This window comes from Oncorhynchus mykiss, chromosome 13 (genome assembly GCF_057628025.1).
Source record: "Oncorhynchus mykiss isolate SJ-2025 chromosome 13, ASM5762802v1, whole genome shotgun sequence".
In the NCBI taxonomy this organism is placed as follows: domain Eukaryota; kingdom Metazoa; phylum Chordata; class Actinopteri; order Salmoniformes; family Salmonidae; genus Oncorhynchus; species Oncorhynchus mykiss.
The window spans coordinates 49,814,771-49,831,839 of record NC_143034.1 but is presented as its reverse complement, the minus strand read 5'-3'; the positions used below and the strand labels follow the sequence as shown (position 1 = coordinate 49,831,839).

General features: G+C 38.4%; 4 protein-coding genes across 4 annotated transcripts; 1 reads left to right on the top strand and 3 right to left on the bottom strand.

Moving 5' to 3' along the window:
* Positions 1–3,023: 3,023 nt before the first annotated feature.
* On the bottom strand, positions 3,024–3,907 carry LOC110486355 (hemoglobin embryonic subunit alpha). The gene is made up of 3 exons (XM_021557878.3): positions 3,759–3,907; positions 3,448–3,655; positions 3,024–3,251 (listed from the first exon to the last, which is right to left on the bottom strand). Exons 1-3 carry the CDS (start codon positions 3,890–3,892, stop codon positions 3,123–3,125), a joined length of 471 nt encoding a protein of 156 aa, XP_021413553.2. The 5' UTR covers positions 3,893–3,907; the 3' UTR covers positions 3,024–3,122.
* Positions 3,908–11,825: 7,918 nt separating this feature from the next.
* On the bottom strand, positions 11,826–12,790 carry LOC118936300 (hemoglobin subunit beta-like). The gene is made up of 3 exons (XM_036941060.2): positions 12,647–12,790; positions 12,204–12,426; positions 11,826–12,100 (listed from the first exon to the last, which is right to left on the bottom strand). The coding sequence occupies exons 1-3, from the start codon at positions 12,736–12,738 to the stop codon at positions 11,972–11,974; spliced, it is 444 nt and encodes a 147-aa protein (XP_036796955.1). The 5' UTR covers positions 12,739–12,790; the 3' UTR covers positions 11,826–11,971.
* A 1,213-nt stretch (positions 12,791–14,003) lies between these two features.
* Positions 14,004–14,869, top strand: LOC110486358 (hemoglobin embryonic subunit alpha-like). The gene is made up of 3 exons (XM_021557883.3): positions 14,004–14,138; positions 14,249–14,456; positions 14,643–14,869. Exons 1-3 carry the CDS (start codon positions 14,044–14,046, stop codon positions 14,769–14,771), a joined length of 432 nt encoding a protein of 143 aa, XP_021413558.1. The 5' UTR covers positions 14,004–14,043; the 3' UTR covers positions 14,772–14,869.
* A 1,269-nt stretch (positions 14,870–16,138) lies between these two features.
* On the bottom strand, positions 16,139–16,857 carry LOC118936354 (hemoglobin subunit beta-like). Its single transcript, XM_036941061.2, has 2 exons — positions 16,707–16,857; positions 16,139–16,473 (listed from the first exon to the last, which is right to left on the bottom strand). Exons 1-2 carry the CDS (start codon positions 16,796–16,798, stop codon positions 16,242–16,244), a joined length of 324 nt encoding a protein of 107 aa, XP_036796956.2. The 5' UTR covers positions 16,799–16,857; the 3' UTR covers positions 16,139–16,241.
* Between the last annotated feature and the right edge of the window lie 212 nt (positions 16,858–17,069).

The window sequence follows — 17,069 nt, the reverse complement described above, 5'->3', positions numbered from 1 at the left end:
GCCCAGCGTCGTCCGGGTTAGGTGAGGGTTTGGCCGGGGTAGGCCGTCACTGTAAAATAATAATTTGTTATTAACTGACTTGCCTAGTTAAATAAAGGTTAAATGTTCTAGCTTAGTAGGCTATCTCGTGGTTGGGAAAATTAAATGTATATTGGGCCAAGTTGGAAGTAATAATGCATTTAGATTATAGTTTATTGAGATGCATAAATACACCACACCAAAAGCATGATTGTATGGATGTTTTAAAACGAATTTCCTGCAATTCTACATAGTAATGATTTATGATCACCATTTGATCACTTGATTCATTGATTAAATCTTTGCAAATAAATGATATGAATTGATTATTTACCCCTACAGTGGGGCAAAAAAGTATTTAGTCAGCCACCAATTGTGTAAGTTCTCCCACTTAAAAAGATGAGAGAGGCCTGTAATTTTCATCATAGGTACACTTCAACTATAACAGACAAAATAAGAAAAAAAATCCAGAAAATCTCATTGTAGGATTTTTAATGGCTTTATTTGCAAATTATGGTGGAAAATAAGTATTTGGTCACCTACAAACAAGCAAGATTTTTGGCTCTCACAGACCTGTAACTTCTTCTTTAAGAGGCTCCTCTGTCCTCCACTCGTTACCTGTATTAATGGCACCTGTTTGAACTTGTTATCAGTATAAAAGACACCTGTCCACAACCTCAAACAGTCACACTCCAAACTCCACTATGGCCAAGACCAAAGAGCTGTCAAAGGACACCAGAAACAAAATTGTAGACATGCACCAGGCTGGGAAGACTGAATCTGCAATAGGTAAGCAGCTTGGTTTGAAGAAATCAACTGTGGGAGCAATTATTAGGAAATGGAAGACATACAAGACCACTGATAATCTCCCTCAATCTGGGGCTCCACGCAAGATCTCACCCCGTGGGGTCAAAATGATCACAAGAACGGTGAGCAAAAATCCCAGAACCACACGGGGGACCTAGTGAATGACCAGCAGAGAGCTGGGACCAAAGTAGCAAAGCCTACCATCAGTAACACACTACGCCGCCAGGGACTCAAATCCTGCAATGCCAGACGTGTCCCCCTGCTTAAGCCAGTACATGTCCAGGCCCGTCTGAAGTTTGTTAGAGAGCATTTGGATGATCCAGAAGAAGATTGGGAGAATGTCATATGGTCAAATGAAACCAAAATATAACTTTTTGGTAAAAACTCAACTCATTGTGTTTGGAGGACAAAGAATGCTGAGTTGCATCCAAAGAACACCATACCTACTGTGAAGCATGGGGGTGGAAACATCATGCTTTGGGGCTGTTTTTCTGCAAAGGGACCAGGACGGCTGATCCATGTAAAGGAAAGAATGAATGGGGCCATGTATCGTGAGATTTTGAGTGAAAACCTCCTTCCATCAGGAAGGGCATTGAAGATGAAACGTGGCTGGATCTTTCAGCATGACAATGATCCCAAACACACCGCCCGGGCAGCGAAGAAGTGGCTTTGTAAGAAGCATTTCAAGGTCCTGGAGTGGCCTAGCCAGTCTGCAGATCTCAACCCCATAGAAAATCTTTGGAGGGAGTTGAAAGTCCATGTTGCCCAGCAACAGCCCAAAAACACCACTGCTCTAGAGGAGATCTGCATGGAGGAATGGGCCAAAATAACAGCAACAGTGTGTGAAAACCTTGTGAAGACTTACAGAAAACGTTTGACCTCTGTCATTGCCAACAAAGGGTATATTTTATTTTATTTTTATTTTACCAGGCAAGTCAGTTAAGAACAAATTCTTATTTTCAATGACAGCCTGGGAACAGTGGGTGTTCAGGGGCAGAACGACAGATTTGTACCTTGTCAGCTCGGGGGTTTGAACTCGCAACCTTCCGGTTACTAGTCCAACGCTCTAACCACTAGGCTACCCTGATATAAACTTTTGTTATTGACCAAATACTTATTTTCCACCATAATTTGCAAATAAATTCATTAAAAATCCTACAATGTGATTTTCTGGATTTTTTTTCTCATTTTGTCTGTCATAATTGAAGTGTACCTATGATGAAAATTACAGTCCTCTCTCATCTTTTTAAGTGGGAGAACTTGCACAATTTGTGGCTGACTAAATACTTTTTTGCCCCACTGTATGTTATATTTTATTCTGTAATAGGGTATATTGTAACCATGTGTTCAAGCTAATCAAATCCAAAGTTTATTTTGCGCTGTCATTTTGGAACCATGAAGGGCACTCCAATCGTTTATAATAACACTCCTCAAGATCTGTCGCCTATGACTAATAGTCTTTACTCATCACTTATTATTATTATTACTAATAGAATATCATTACTTCTCACAATGGTGCTCCTTTAGTAAAGTTAGATCAAAGCTGAATCAATGTCTCGTAAGATCACATAACGATTACTTTTCAGTTTACATAACAGAACCGAATATAATAGCATAGCATAATAGGCCGATAGGCTAATGTTACTGTTGCACCAAAAACACCTCATCATCTCTAATAAGATTTTAGAATGTTTTGTAAAAAAAAAAAAAAAAATGTAAGTATCGTGCGCCAAAACTCAACAGGATAGATGCTTAGATTGAAACAAAATACAAGAAAGGCTAATAGTCTGTTAACACCATCTGCTCTGAACAGTCATTCGACAAGATCGAAATGCGTAGACTATTCCCATGAAACTGATAGAGATCTATCAAGTTATTTGAATGCAGATGCAGTTTCGCCGGTAAAACATGAATAACTCTCATCCACGATTGACAGTGATGATGGCCTATTTTGAAATGAGGTATGCCTAACTTGGTGTTTGAGGGTATTACAAATATAAAATGTTCTTGAGACAACATGTGTGGGCAAAAGCAGACGTTGCAATTGGAATACGCATGTTATAACAGGGCTCTCCAAACCTGTTCCTTTGTGCCATGTTTAATTGATGCATAATGCCAAGCCTGGCTGTTTTCGCCACACAATTAATTACATTGCAAAATCCGCTTTCCCTTTAAATAAAAACGATAAAGATAAACAGTTGTTGATGACGGTATTTTTATTCCATGATTCATATCATACAACACGTGCACATTTATGATCAACACAGAAAACCCGAGAGGATTTATCTTCTCGCCTTTTAACGATACTTCTCGGAAAGGGCCAGGGCCAACTTGGCGAGGAACTTGTCCACAGACACGTGTACCTCAGGGGTAAAGTCAGCAGGGAACATCATGGCTAGCACCACCAGAATGTTGTGGTTGATGATCTGTAGATGTAGCGGGAATAGAGTTATTATTATCAAGCCATTAGGCATAGTCCATATGCGAAAGATAGTGTTTCTGAAGATTCAATTGGAACCTTCACAAAATACAAACATAGAGCTCAAATTTGGACACGGTCGCCACTCTGATATATTGAGAAAGGGTGAATCGTTTTATTGATTCAGTAAGTTATTTAGTCACCTTGAAGTTGGCGGGATCCACACGCAGGGTGAAGGCGTGCAGCTCGCTGAGGGTCAGAAGACCACCGGTCAGGTCGTCGATCTTGGTCACGGCATCCAGGACGCCTCCCATGACGGTCAGACCGTGCTTCTTGACGGGAGCAGAGCCGGGGCTCAGGTCCGTCCAGTGGGAGAAGTAGGTCTTGGTCTGGGGGTACACCACCAGGGTCCTGGAAATAAAAACATGTGATCATGTATTATGATTTAACGTGGTAAATGCACCGCATAACTCTGTTACAAAACAATCCGTTCAATGTATAATGATGTCGTTACCTAGAGAGAGCCTCATTTCCGATATCCTCTGCTTTGCCAGCCACCTTTCCAAAAAAGGCTGTCACGATCTGTTTGTCCTTGGCTGTGAGACTCATTCTAGCGGTTTCTATGACGGAAGATACTACTGGTGCCATAAGACTGGACACTGGGAGTATTTATATGGTCTGTAAAGATCTCTTTGGCTTAGCTCCACCTTCAACTGGAAGTCATTGGATGTACACAATGTAGACTTTGGTGATAACCATTAGTATATTGATAACCAACAATATGTGTAAGTGTTATGACGATAGTGCTGAAAAACGCAAGAATCATGCTTCAAATTGTTATGAATCTAAAGGCTACATTATGCATGATGCAACAATGTATTTTATACTTCTTATAATATAATGAATACGGTCAGCTGGACGTTTTATGCACATGGAATGGTCTTTGGAATTTGTCTGATTAATATTTTTGGGCTATTTAGGCGTTCATTTGTTTTATTGACTCATTCATTGATTAATTCGTTGATGTAATAATTAATTAATTAATTGGATAATTAATTAATTAATTCAGTAAATATGCCTTCTACAATGACCAAAGTCATTATAGACGGTATTTCTCATTAATCTCACCCTGTTTTGTCAAGGGTGGTACCAAACAAATGATGAGGGACATCTCGTTGGCAACGGTTGAGTACCAAGATTGCTGTCTTATCTCTGCAACAGTGACACCGCACGCCTTCCGGTGAGGTGTGTTGAAGGTTGATTGATATACGTTTTCTCAGTAGGTCAATAGTTATGGATAGGCCAGGTCTATTGTTCAAGTCACATGCTGCTGAACCTCTATAATCCTTACCACGTCGTGCGATGTCACTCAGATTTCCCTAAAAATAGGTAAATGCATATGTGTGTCCTTTGCATGAGAGTATATCCTGCATAGGCTTTGTTCACCAATATCTATCCTGATGTCGTAGTAGCAGCTTATAGAGAGCATGTCACCGTGTGTCAGGTGCGTGGATAAAATCGGAGTAATACGTTTTGTCAAGAAGAATATTGATTGTTTGGGTAAGCTAATACACCCTGCATGATACATGTATAAGTGAAGTATATCTCACTTGCTTTTCAAAAAGTGGCGCTGGTGAAACTACTGTGAAGGCTACTCTAACCTTGGTACCTCCACTTCTCTCGACCAGAGAGATAAGAGGAAAGGTGAGCCAATGATTTTTATGTTCACATTATTTTTGTATCCTTTTTATGTCCTATCCCATAGCATAACGCGATTAGCCTATTTCGTCACCAATTAAAACTAGTAAAATAGCCTATATCTGCATTTTTATTGAAAACATTATACGCCTACTTACAGGGTTTGCATGGATCCAGCACCATGCCGAATGATTAAACTACACACTTCCTAACGTGTTGTAACGATGTGTTATAATAAGGTTGAAGTCCTCTTGAGTCGTCTTGTTTAAATAGTGCCGTTGCGTAATTCAGGTGCTTTTCCGAACATTAAGCACGTTGCTCTTCAAACCCATTTGGAATGCCAACGTTCAGCTACAGTACCAGTAAAAAGTTTGGACACACCAACTCATTCCAGGGTTTTTCTTTATTTTTTACGTTGTTATAAGGGCACAATGCGAGACCCAGATACAGACACAGGAGGCAGATGGTTAGAGTCTTTGTAGTTTATTTATATCCAAAAGGAGTAGGCAAGAGAATGGTCGTGGACAAGCAAAAGGTCAAAACCAGATTCTGAGTCCAAGAGGTACAAAGTTGCAGACAGGCTCGATGTCAGGGCAAGCAGAGGGTCAGGTGGGTACGGAGTCCAGAAAAAAAGCAGGCAAAGGTTAAAACCAGGAAGACTAGAAAAAGATAATAGAAAACAGGAGCATGGGGGGAAAACATGCTGGTTGGCTTGAAAACATACAAGATGAACTGGCACAGAGAGACAGGAAACACAGGGATAAATACACTGGTGGAAATAAGCAACACCTGGAGGGGGTGGAGACAATAACAATGACAGGTGGAACAGATCAGGGCGTGACAGTTGTAGAATAATAGTGAAGACATCAAAACTATGAAATAACAAATGGAATCATGTAGGAACCCAAAAAGTGTTAAACAAATCAACAGACATCTCAACTTTTCAGAAGACATTGCGTGAATCAGAGCTTCATGGTTGAATTGCTGCAAAGAAACCACTACTAAAGGAGACCAATAGGAAGAAGAGACATGATTGGGCCAAGAAACACGAGCAATAGACATTAGACTGTGGAAACCTGTCCTTTGGTCTGATGAGTCAAAATTTGAGATTTTTGGTTCCTACCGCCATGTCTTTGTGAGACGCAGAGTAGGTTCCCACCGTGAAGCATGGAGGAGGAGGTGTGATGGTGTGGGGGTGCTTGGCTGATGACACTGTCAGTGATTTATTTAGAATTCAAGGCACGCCTAACCAGCATGGCAACTACAACATTCTGCAGCGATACTCCATCCCATCTGTTTTGCGTTTAGTGGGACTACCATTTGTTTTTCAACAAATATCTCAAATATCAAATATATTTTGATTTGGTTAACACTTTTTTGGTTACTACATGATTCAATATGTGTTATTTCATAGTTGTGATGTCTTCACTATTATTCTACAATGTAGAAAATAGTGAAAATATAGAAAAACCCTTGAATGAGTTGGTGTGTCCAAACTTTTGCCTGATACTGTATATGCAAATTGCACCTACCTGAGGCAGGTAACAATTAACTTGGGCGACATGATAGACTACCTTAATTTTCCTATGGTAGTGTATTAGAAAACAAGGACTGTTTTGATATAATTACTATAATAACACAATACTGATCAATATATTGATTATTCCGTTGATAAGAATTTGTTGCTGCATGCGATATTTTACCAAATCTCTCTCTCGTGACCCCAGCGTCAAAGATAGGTGTATGGGCTATTTGACCAAGAAGGAGAGTGATGGAGTGCTGCATCAGATGACTTGGCATCCACAATCCCCCGACCTCAACCCAATTGAGATGGTTTGGGATGAGTTGGATCGCAGAGTGAAGGAAAAGCAGCCAACAAGTGCTCAGCAAATGTGGGAACTCCTTCAAGACTGTTGGAAAAGCATTCCAGGTGAAGCTGGTTGAGAGAATGCCAAGTGTTGAAACCTGTCATCAAGGCAAACAGTGGCACTTTGAATAATATCAAATCTCAAATATATTTTGATTTGTTTAATACTTTTTTGTTACTACATGATTCCATGTGTGTTAATTCATAGTTTTGATGTAGAAAATAATTGTAAAAAGTAAAACCCTTGAATGAGTAGGTGTGTCCAAACTTTTGACTGATACTGTATATGCAAATTCCGCCTACCTGAGGCAAGAAAAAGTTAACCTGGGCAACATATTTTCTGATAGACTACCTTACTTTTCCTACGTTAGTGTATTAGAAAACAAGGATTGTTTTGATATAATTACTATAATAACATAATACTGATGAATATAATGATTATTCCGTTGATCAGAGCTCGTTGCTGCTTGTGATATTTTACCAAATATACTCTCTCTCTCACTTAGGCCAACGGCATTAGAGTTAAACTAGGCTTGGCTACATTTTGTAATAACCCCTATTTTACTGCCCATCAAACAGAATAAAGTGAAGAGCATGGATATGTGCTTAACAATATATTGTATTATTCATACAAACTGTCTTCTATAATAGAACATGTCTTTAATAGTACTGTCTGCCCAGCGCAGAGACGACCACGGTCAGGAACTTCTGCCAGGCCGCTTGGACGTCCGGCATGAAGCCGCGCCCCATCTGGGAGGCCAAAACAATGGTGAGGCAGTCGCCCAGCAGTTGGGAAAAGTAAACGATTGTAACGTTAGTCATTTATTTGCAACAGCAGTATTCTCTTGGATGTAAATCAATGAGGAAAAACGTATTGTTAATTTGTTTTAGGCACGTCCATTGGTACTCATATTTACACGTCTTTTCAACTCCAAAATCTTACCCTGAAGTTGTCGGGATCCACATGAAGTCTCTCTGAGTGCAGAACGCTCAGCTCGACGTAGGTGTTATTGACGTCATCCATATTCTGCACAGCTCACACGAGGCCGTTCTGCACGGTGATGCCATGGTTGACAACTTTTTTATTGCCCATGATAGCCACTGCGCTGTTTAAGTCTCCAAAGGTTCCAAAGTACCTCTGAGTCCATGGATATACAATAAGACACATGGAAAATACAAATTACATTATAACAGACATAATATAAACTAATCAATTTAATTAAATGAATTGCGAACACATATAAGACAAGACTAGAAAGGTAAAATGATAAATTATCAATATATTTTATCTCCTTGCAATATTATAAGCCGACCATCTCAAAGCAAGGGGTCCGAACACTTTGACCTTGATTTTGCCCCAGGTCTCTATGATGAGCTTCCGCTCTTCAACAGTCCAGGCTTTTTCATTTATATTGAATCCCTCCGACCCAGTGAGCGAATCAAACTTGGAGGACTCGTGCCAAAAACGACATCAAAGGTCCGCAAAACGTTCATGGTAATCTATCATTCCTTGCCAGCCAGCTGGTCTTATCGACCAACACCATATCATCATAGTTCTGCCGACATTTCCAAACGGCAACTGAGGTCGACTTATGGAAAAGTTTCACACCGGCAATTATGTGGCTGTTTTATTAGTACCTTATAAAAGCACCATCAAGTCGTAAACTGTAGTTAACAGTAGTTTTATATTATTCAGTGCTAGCTTCGTGAATTACTATAACAACGATTGGAAATTACCACCAGTCACTGCAAAATGTGGTAGGCAACAAGAATGTGGTAGAAAGAAAGAAGTTGACTTTCTTGAAAGGGACCGAGCTAAAGGGCTGTTTATCAGTGAAGTATAGGCTCACGTTTTATCTTGCCGTTCTGAATGAGTTGCACCCTCTGCGTAAAAGCTCAAATTGGTTGCCTTGCTCTGATAAGCCATTAGAAACACCCTTTTCTTGGCAACAACCATCTACTTACCTTGAATGTATTGGGCAACATGGTATTAACTGATAAGTAAATCCTTTTTTTGATATGAATTAATTGCGGGGTCAGGATTATAAATCAATTTATTCACTTTAGTCAATCAATCTAAATCAGTCTCGCTCATATTAAATAATACAACATTATTATTCCAATTTATAACCCAGTGTTCACGATAATTACGCGTCAAATAAATAAGACATATACCACACGTAACCTCTGTCATACGTTGGCCCCATAAGCTTGTCCCCCAATATGGCCAAATAAATAACTACACCATCAGTAAAAAAATAAATAAAAAAAAGACAAAAAAATAATAAATTATTTATTTGACTAATTATACTTAATACGTCGCAAAGTATATTTTAAATTGAATTAGGTTCTCTCCATTCATGTAATTTTACGCAAAAGCCATTCTATAGATAGTCACTAAAGAAATACGTTTATTGACTTATCTTGATGTAAGTCATTCAAGATCTGCAATGTCATGAGCCTCCTTTCCTCATCTCCACAACCTATGTATTACTTTATTTATGACCTAACGACGAGGTCAGTCGTTTTCATAATTTTTCAAGGTGAGGACAGTATAATATTTGTTTTACATTTCAATCGGCTACGTTTTACAGTATAATAGAAAACATAGGCTAAAAAAAACTACATTAAAATGCATACGAACTAATTTCAATTTATTTCCTCTTGTAGATCCTGACCCACAACATATTGGTGGTGCTGGCTATTTTGTTCCCCGCTGACTTCACCCCAGAGGTTTATATGTCCGTGGACAAGTTCCTGGCCGCACTGGCCCTGGCTCTGGCCGAAAAGTACAGATAAACTATGGGGCATCATCAGACCAGACATATGGCAGCATGTGCTCAATGCTCTGTCTTGTTCTAAATTATGAATAAATGTTCAAACGCACATAACCACGTTATCTGGTCTTTACCTTGCTTTTTAGTCGTGTACTTTGCTTTTTAGTCGTGCTGTAGCGTCTGGACTTGATATGATGAAATACGTAGCTTTTTTTTAAAGGCTGAAATAACAATTTCTCAAAATCTTGACGAAATGCTAAAAAGTATTCATAAAGAAAACGGAGAAAATGCAAAACATTGCCGCATGTCCATATGAGCAGTCATCTAAGAAGTTTGCAGTAAAGGTTTTGTAGGTAGTCTAAACATATAAAAGTGGTAACGAGGAACTCAACGTACAAATACCGGCAGTAGCCGATAGAATAATCAAATAGCCCTCTTCGAACTTGCTATTGAAAAACAAGATGGAACAAACAATTTGACACAAATAAATCAGTCAAATGTTAATTTGTCACATACACGTGTTTAGCAGATGTTATTTTGGGTGTAGCGAAATGCTTGTAAACAACATCGAAGAAGGATTTGATAGACTACCAACATATTATTTGTAAATATTATGAATAGATTATAAGCAGATAGTATCTATAATACTAAAACGTAAAACATAGCCTAATGATTTTGATTGGCTGATCATGCTACATTTGTAACGTAATATTACTTCGTTTTTTATTAACCAATGTGATTCAGTTTCCATAAAATGTCAACAGTAAAATGTCGAATTTGACACTATTTAAAATGAAATACACAGTATATCTTGTTTAATTTCTTAGCAATATTGGTTGATTAATTCATTGATTCGTCGGTCTATTATTAATGAGAAGTTAGCAGTAAAAGATTAAAAAGTAAAAAGAAAAAATTCGAGAAGGGGAACAAAGTTTAAATAGTAGCCTATAGATCAATCAAACGGCTCGCGTAGAACTTGCTATTGATAAACAAGATTGAACAAACTATTTGACATAGGACCACATAAACAAAAACTATTTGACATACAAAAATAATATCTATTAGATAATTAGGTTAATTCGGCTAATTAAGGACTATATATATATATTATTAATGGATTTATATTATTTCTTAATTACATTTCCTATACACTTAACATTTCCTATACACATAAAAACGTATATAACGTGTAAAACATAACCTAGTGGTTTTGCTGATCATGCTATAATTGTAACATATTGTTAATGCATTTTTATAAACAAATGTGGTTAAGTTTTCATAAAATGTGAAAAGTTACATGTTGCATTTATACATGATGTAAAATGAAATACACAGACAGTATATCTTGTTGAATTTCTTAACATTATTGGTTGATTAATTCATTGATTTAATCATATTTTATGAATAACTTTAATAGATTCCTGTCTGAACACGTTTTTGTAAGGTTATGATGGTCCCACAGCTGGCCATGACAGGAGGTGCCTCTGATAAATGTAATTTGTATTTTATAGGGTTCTATTGACCAATTGATGTTTTATTATTCATGCATGAAAATGTATGTCATTTTCGTCTGGTTAAACTCTCGACCATTCAACAATTCCTTGCCACACTAATGTAACGGATGTGAAACGGCTAGCTTAGTTAGCGTGGGCGCTAAATAGCGTTTCAATCAGTGACGTCACTTGCTCTGAGACCTTGAAGTAGTAGTTCCCCTTGCTCTGCAAGGGCCGCGGCTTTTGTGGAGCGATGGGTAACGATGCTTCGAGGGTGACTGTTGATGTGTGCAGAAGGTCCCTAGTTCGCGCCCGGGTATGGGCGAGGGGACGGTCTAAAAATATACTGTTACACTAAGACATCAACCAAACATTGAATAACAGATCTGTTCTGAAAAGTTATGTTGAACCTTTATGAATGACGATTGTGTGTAATTAAACAGGAATTTATCACTGCAGCTCTGCGCTTATTTGACTCAATGTCTCAATGCTGCATCTCTGGATGACTTCATTATATGGGTCGCTCATGCACAGTAATGTAACATGTCAGTTTATTAATTGCCAAACATTGTTTGTTGTTATTTGCTAAATATTTGTATATATTGCACATTATCCATATGTGGTTAACAAGGTTTTTGCGATATTCACACCCACAGCCAATCATATTACCATATTAGGCCTATTCATCTGCTACATGTGCCACCATATGGCTGTTCAGGCATGAAAAAAAAAGGCAGATAAAAATATTAATTCGCTGATTTTATTTGCTTTAGTAGAAGGAACAACATGTGCCTCTAAACAAATGATCAGCGCTTGTTGGTTCTCTGATGGTCGTCCGTCTCTGAGTGGAGGGGTTCTAGTGGTACTGTTTGCTCTAGTGGTACTGTTTGCTCTAGTGGTACTGTTTGCCCAGGGAGCTCACCACGACCGCCAGGAACTTCTGGAAAGCACCCTGGACGTCAGCGGTGAAGGCAGCACCCATTCTCGCAGCAACGACAATAGTAAGGCAGTCAGCCAGCAGCTGCAAAAGAAAGGAGCAAATGGACATGTAAGAAAACGCATTCTACCACACTATTTTAATAGATAGGCAAGTACCCTGTGTGAAGTAGAACATTTCACTTTACCCGGAAGTTGTCGGGATCCACGCGCAGTTTCTCGGAGTGCAGCACGCTCAGCTCTGCGTAGGTGGCCTTGATGTCATCCATGTTCTTGACAGCCCGGTCCAGTCCGTGCAGGACTGTCTTTCCGTGAGCGGCGACCATTGGGTTTCCCTGGATAGCAGCGGCGTTGTACAGGTTTCCGAAGTTACCAAAATACCTCTGGGTCCAGGGGTACACGACCAGACACCTGTAGAAATAATAAACAGTCAAGAATTGCAGAAACGTGATATCTGCATACACACATATCTTATGGAAATCAATGTGTCATTTGGAGAGGTCAATTACGCGTTAATTACACGCATGTCTTCGTCTTGAAAATCATAATAACAAGCGCATACTAACACAATAACAATATAATAACATGACTATTTCCAATAATTTGTAGACCACAGTTTTAAACGCACTACCTGGAAAGAGCCGCGGGGCCTACGTCATCGTAGTCCATCTTCTCGAAGACGCTCTGAATGGTGGCGCGCTCAAAGTCTGTCCACTGAACCATGTTGCTGGCTGTTGAAGTTTCTTTCACAGAGTCTAACGAATCATATACACTTGGTCTTAGTTTGAGCAGCGTTTTTAAAAGGATCGGGACGCTCCTCCCTAGAGACAGCTATGGGTGGGGTCAGGGTAGTGGGCTGTATAAGCCAAGAATCACATTTTACTGAGATAATAATGTGAAGTTTTACTGTTGGCCATATATGTTTAAAAGCAATTTGACAATTGTTACACATTGTTACACTGTCCTAAAATCCATTATGAAATCATTCATTTAAGTATTAGGTTACATAACAATTGTTACATTAACATGATTAGAAATATTAACAAAAATAAGCCCAAAATAGTGGGGAAATATACAATTCTCAACACACGCAAATACATGTGTAATATGCCTATTGCACATTAATTACACTTGGTGGGGATTTAATTACTTTGTCTGAGAAACATTTTTCAACTCTCTCTGTGTATGTCTATAGTCAGATAATAGTAAGATATAAATAACTACGATATTAATATATTACTAAGATATATTAAATAGCCTACAAATAGCCTATATTACATAATTTTTATCCTTGTAATACATTTCTAAACAAATTAATTGATATTTCACCTCTATGTTCATTCTGCGCTAGTAAGGTCGAACCCATTTAATATTTATTTTATAGTTGCACTATTCCAATCTATTTTGGGGTGATGCACCTCTACTGTCAACTTTTCCATATTTCTGAATACAGGCTTCTATTTCTTACTTATGATACAGGCAATTTAGCTATTGACAATACAACTAGACTTTTCTCTTTAATGGGTAAATACCATAAAGCCAGAGTGAGAAATAAATATATAAACGAATATTGAAATATTTTGTATTGAAATAAAATATTGAAATGACTGACTCCCTTGTGAAAACTAGAAGCATTACAAAAAAACTCAACACATCTCTAATACTAAATAACTTCGTAGACTTCAATGACTGTGATAATAATTTATTCTTTCATGTTTTTTATCCATCTCTACCCTGTGTGTTTTATGTTTGATATTGTGTGCTGCTCAGAAGGTGCTAACAATGTCTTTGTAAGTCTTGTATGGAGGATTGTACCAACTTGTGTTTTTGTCCAGTAAAATAAGCAAATAAATGAAATCACCTGTGAGGGATTGTGCCTATTGAACATTAACAAAAGGCATGTTGTATCTTGTTTATCTTGGAGGTGGGTCTGCATTGGGTGGGGCTCGTGGCTAATATAAAAAGCCTTCGTTTGTAAGAGCTCATCACTGAACCTCTTCTACTCCAGCATCGTCTTTAACTACAACCATGAGTCTCACCGCTAAGGACAAGAAAATGGTCAAGGCCTTCTGGGCTAAGGTGTCCGGCAAGGCTGAGGACATCGGCTGTGATGCTCTGTCTAGGTAATGGCTGTCGTGCTGCTAATCTTTCATCTGTTTTTGATGTAAAAATGTATACTGTTTTTGGTGTTAGCTTTCCATCTTTCTCGACATGTATTTTTCTTCCGGTGCAGGATGCTGGTTGTGTACCCCCAGACCAAGACCTACTTCTCCCACTGGAAGGACCTGAGCCCCGGCTCTGCCCCAGTCAGGAAGCACGGTGGGACCATCATGGGAGGCATCAGTTTAGCCGTGGCCAGCATCGACGACATCAGCGCAGGTCTCCTCTCCCTCAGCGAGCTGCATGCCTTCCAGCTGCGTATCGATCCTGCCAACTTCAAGGTCAGGACAGTCACAGCATTATTTATAATCATTTGTATATCGTTGACACAAAATCCAAATATATTGTTAAAATGCATTTAAAATATATCGGGTACTCTTTACAGTAAAATGGACAACATATATTATTAAATAAAATAGCCTGTTAAAACATGTAGCGTAATAATTTCCATTCCTTTCGTCCTGTAGATCCTGTCCCACAACATCTTGGTGGTGCTGGCTGTCTTGTTCCCCAATGATTTCAACCCCGAGGCTCATGTGGCCATGGACAAGTTCCTGGCCGCGGTGGGCCGGGCTCTGTCTGAGAAGTACCGATAAAATGTGGACAGAAGGCATCAGACCAGACGGATTGCAGCATTGATCAGCATTGTGCTCAGCTCTGTCTAAAATATAATTAAACGTTCAAACGTGCAAAATTACGTTTTTTGGTCTTTACTTTGGTTTTTAATGAGTTGTGTTGTAGAGCACATGACCTGATATGATTAAATATGTTGCTTTTTGCAAGTCTGAAAGACATCGGAACGCAAAAAGGTATTCATAATGAAAATGGAGAAGATATGCAAAACATTTCAACTAAAAGCGGTCCTCAGAGAACTTAGCAGTAAAAGTTTAAAAAGTGAAAAAACTAAATCAGAGAAGGGGAACAAAGTTTAAATAGTAGCCTATAGATCAATCAAATGGCTCGCTTAGAACTTGCTATTGATAAACAAGATTGAACAAACTATTTGACATAGGACCACATAAACAAAATTGAAAAAACTATTTGATATAACAAAATAATATATATTACATAATTAGGCTACATATATATATATATTATGAATGGATTGATAGTATTTATTAATACAATTTCCTAAACTCAAAGTTGGCAAGGACAGGAGCTTCATCTGATAAATGTATTTTGTATTTTATAGAGTACTTTTGTCTAATCTAATTTATTGTTATTAATAAAAAAAATGTATCTCATGTTGATCTGGTTAAAGTTAGAATCCTTGAAACAATAACAAAGCAGTCATTGTCTGTTTTGGTAAAAAGATGTGACCATTCTCAAAATCATAGACAGAGCTATGGATGCAGGGACTGACTATCCATGATATCAAAAATTATAGTTTTAACCATGTTTTGAGTCTATACAGTGTCTGTTTACATTTAATTTGTTTGCAAACAGAGTAAAAGAGTAAAACAAACTTAGGCCTATATGTTGGGTTCTGATGAGATACGACAGCTGAACTGAGCTCATGAGGCATTTACAAGTTCAATTCTTTAAGAATCAATGGGTATATATTATTAATTCCCAAAATCGATGTAGCAACTAGGGAGTCTAGGTTTAAACTCTCGATCACTCAACAATTTCTTGCAACACTAATACATGAACCTGACATTGAATACCAGATCTGTTATGAAAAGTTATCTTGAACGTTTATGAATTAGATGATTGTGTGTTTAAACAGGGATTAATCATTGCAGTCCTAGGTTGTATTTATTAGTTGCATTGGTTAGTTTATGCACAGCTAATGTAAAATGTCAGTGTGGTTAATTGGAAAATATTTGAGTTATTTGCTAAATATTTGTATATATTGCACATGATAAATGTCTGATTATCAAGGTGGCAATAGTCACACTTAGTTCATAATGCATTAGTCTACCATATGTGCCACCATATTGATGTTCATGCAAGAAAAATAAAGCACAGATAGAAAATGAAAGGAGCAAATGGAAATGTAAGAAAACGCATTCTACCACACTATTTTAATAGATAGGCAAGTACCCTGTGTGAAGTAGAACATTTCACTTTACCCGGAAGTTGTCGGGATCCACGCGCAGTTTCTCGGAGTGCAGCACGCTCAGCTCTGCGTAGGTGGCCTTGATGTCATCCATGTTCTTGACAGCCCGGTCCAGTCCGTGCAGGACGGTCTTTCCGTGAGCGGCGACCATTGGGTTTCCCTGGATGGCAGCGGCGTTGTACAGGTTTCCGAAGTTACCAAAATACCTCTGGGTCCAGGGGTACACGACCAGACATCTGTAGAAATCATAAACGTGATATATGCATACACTGATATATATATGTGATATATGCATACACTCAACGTACAGAAATACATTATTTTGTCGTTTGGAGATGTCCATTACGCGTAAATTACGCGCAAATGTCAAATAATAACCCGTCTTGAAAACCGTTAACAATAATTTGTAGGCAACCGTGTTTAAGACACCATAACGCTGACATCAAATAGGGTATAAAAGGTAGCCTACCTGGAAAGAGCCGCGGGGCCTACATCATCGTAGTTCATCTTTGAGAAGATGCTTTGGATTGTGGCGCGCTCAAAGTCTGTCCACCCAACCATGTTGCTGGCTATGAGGTTGCTTTGACAGTGTTCTTAATTGAGGTTAAGGAATCCTGTGCACTTAGACTTTGTTTGAGCAGCGTTTTTAAAGTACACTCCTCACTAAAGACAGCGACGAGTTGGGTCATGTTAGTAGGCTGTAAAGCCAAGCGTCACAGATTTTACTGAGATAATATAATGTGAATGGAAAGGTTTACATTTGACCAAATGATTGGCACCCATTTTTCTTACTTACTTATTGTTATAGTCTGCGCATGTGACAAATACAATT

Bases quoted from the DNA above. Each gene is read 5' to 3' on its own strand.
- LOC118936300 (XM_036941060.2), bottom strand. From the start codon at position 12,738: ATGGTTCAGTGGACAGACTTTGAGCGCGCCACCATTCAGAGCGTCTTC. The intron at 12,427-12,646 runs GTAGTGCGTTTA...TTATTTCTACAG, and splicing joins GGCCCCGCGGCTCTTTCCAG to GTGTCTGGTCGTGTACCCCT. The intron at 12,101-12,203 runs GTAAAGTGAAAT...TTTCTTTTGCAG, and splicing joins TGGATCCCGACAACTTCCGG to CTGCTGGCTGACTGCCTTAC.
- LOC110486358 (XM_021557883.3), top strand. From the start codon at position 14,044: ATGAGTCTCACCGCTAAGGACAAGAAAATGGTCAAGGCCTTCTGGGCT. The intron at 14,139-14,248 runs GTAATGGCTGTC...CTTCCGGTGCAG, and splicing joins GGCTGTGATGCTCTGTCTAG to GATGCTGGTTGTGTACCCCC. The intron at 14,457-14,642 runs GTCAGGACAGTC...TTCGTCCTGTAG, and splicing joins TCGATCCTGCCAACTTCAAG to ATCCTGTCCCACAACATCTT.
- LOC118936354 (XM_036941061.2), bottom strand. From the start codon at position 16,798: ATGGTTGGGTGGACAGACTTTGAGCGCGCCACAATCCAAAGCATCTTC. The intron at 16,474-16,706 runs GTAGGCTACCTT...TGATTTCTACAG, and splicing joins GGCCCCGCGGCTCTTTCCAG to ATGTCTGGTCGTGTACCCCT.
- LOC110486355 (XM_021557878.3), bottom strand. From the start codon at position 3,892: ATGGCACCAGTAGTATCTTCCGTCATAGAAACCGCTAGAATGAGTCTC. The intron at 3,656-3,758 runs GTAACGACATCA...TTTTATTTCCAG, and splicing joins GGAAATGAGGCTCTCTCTAG to GACCCTGGTGGTGTACCCCC. The intron at 3,252-3,447 runs GTGACTAAATAA...CTACATCTACAG, and splicing joins TGGATCCCGCCAACTTCAAG to ATCATCAACCACAACATTCT.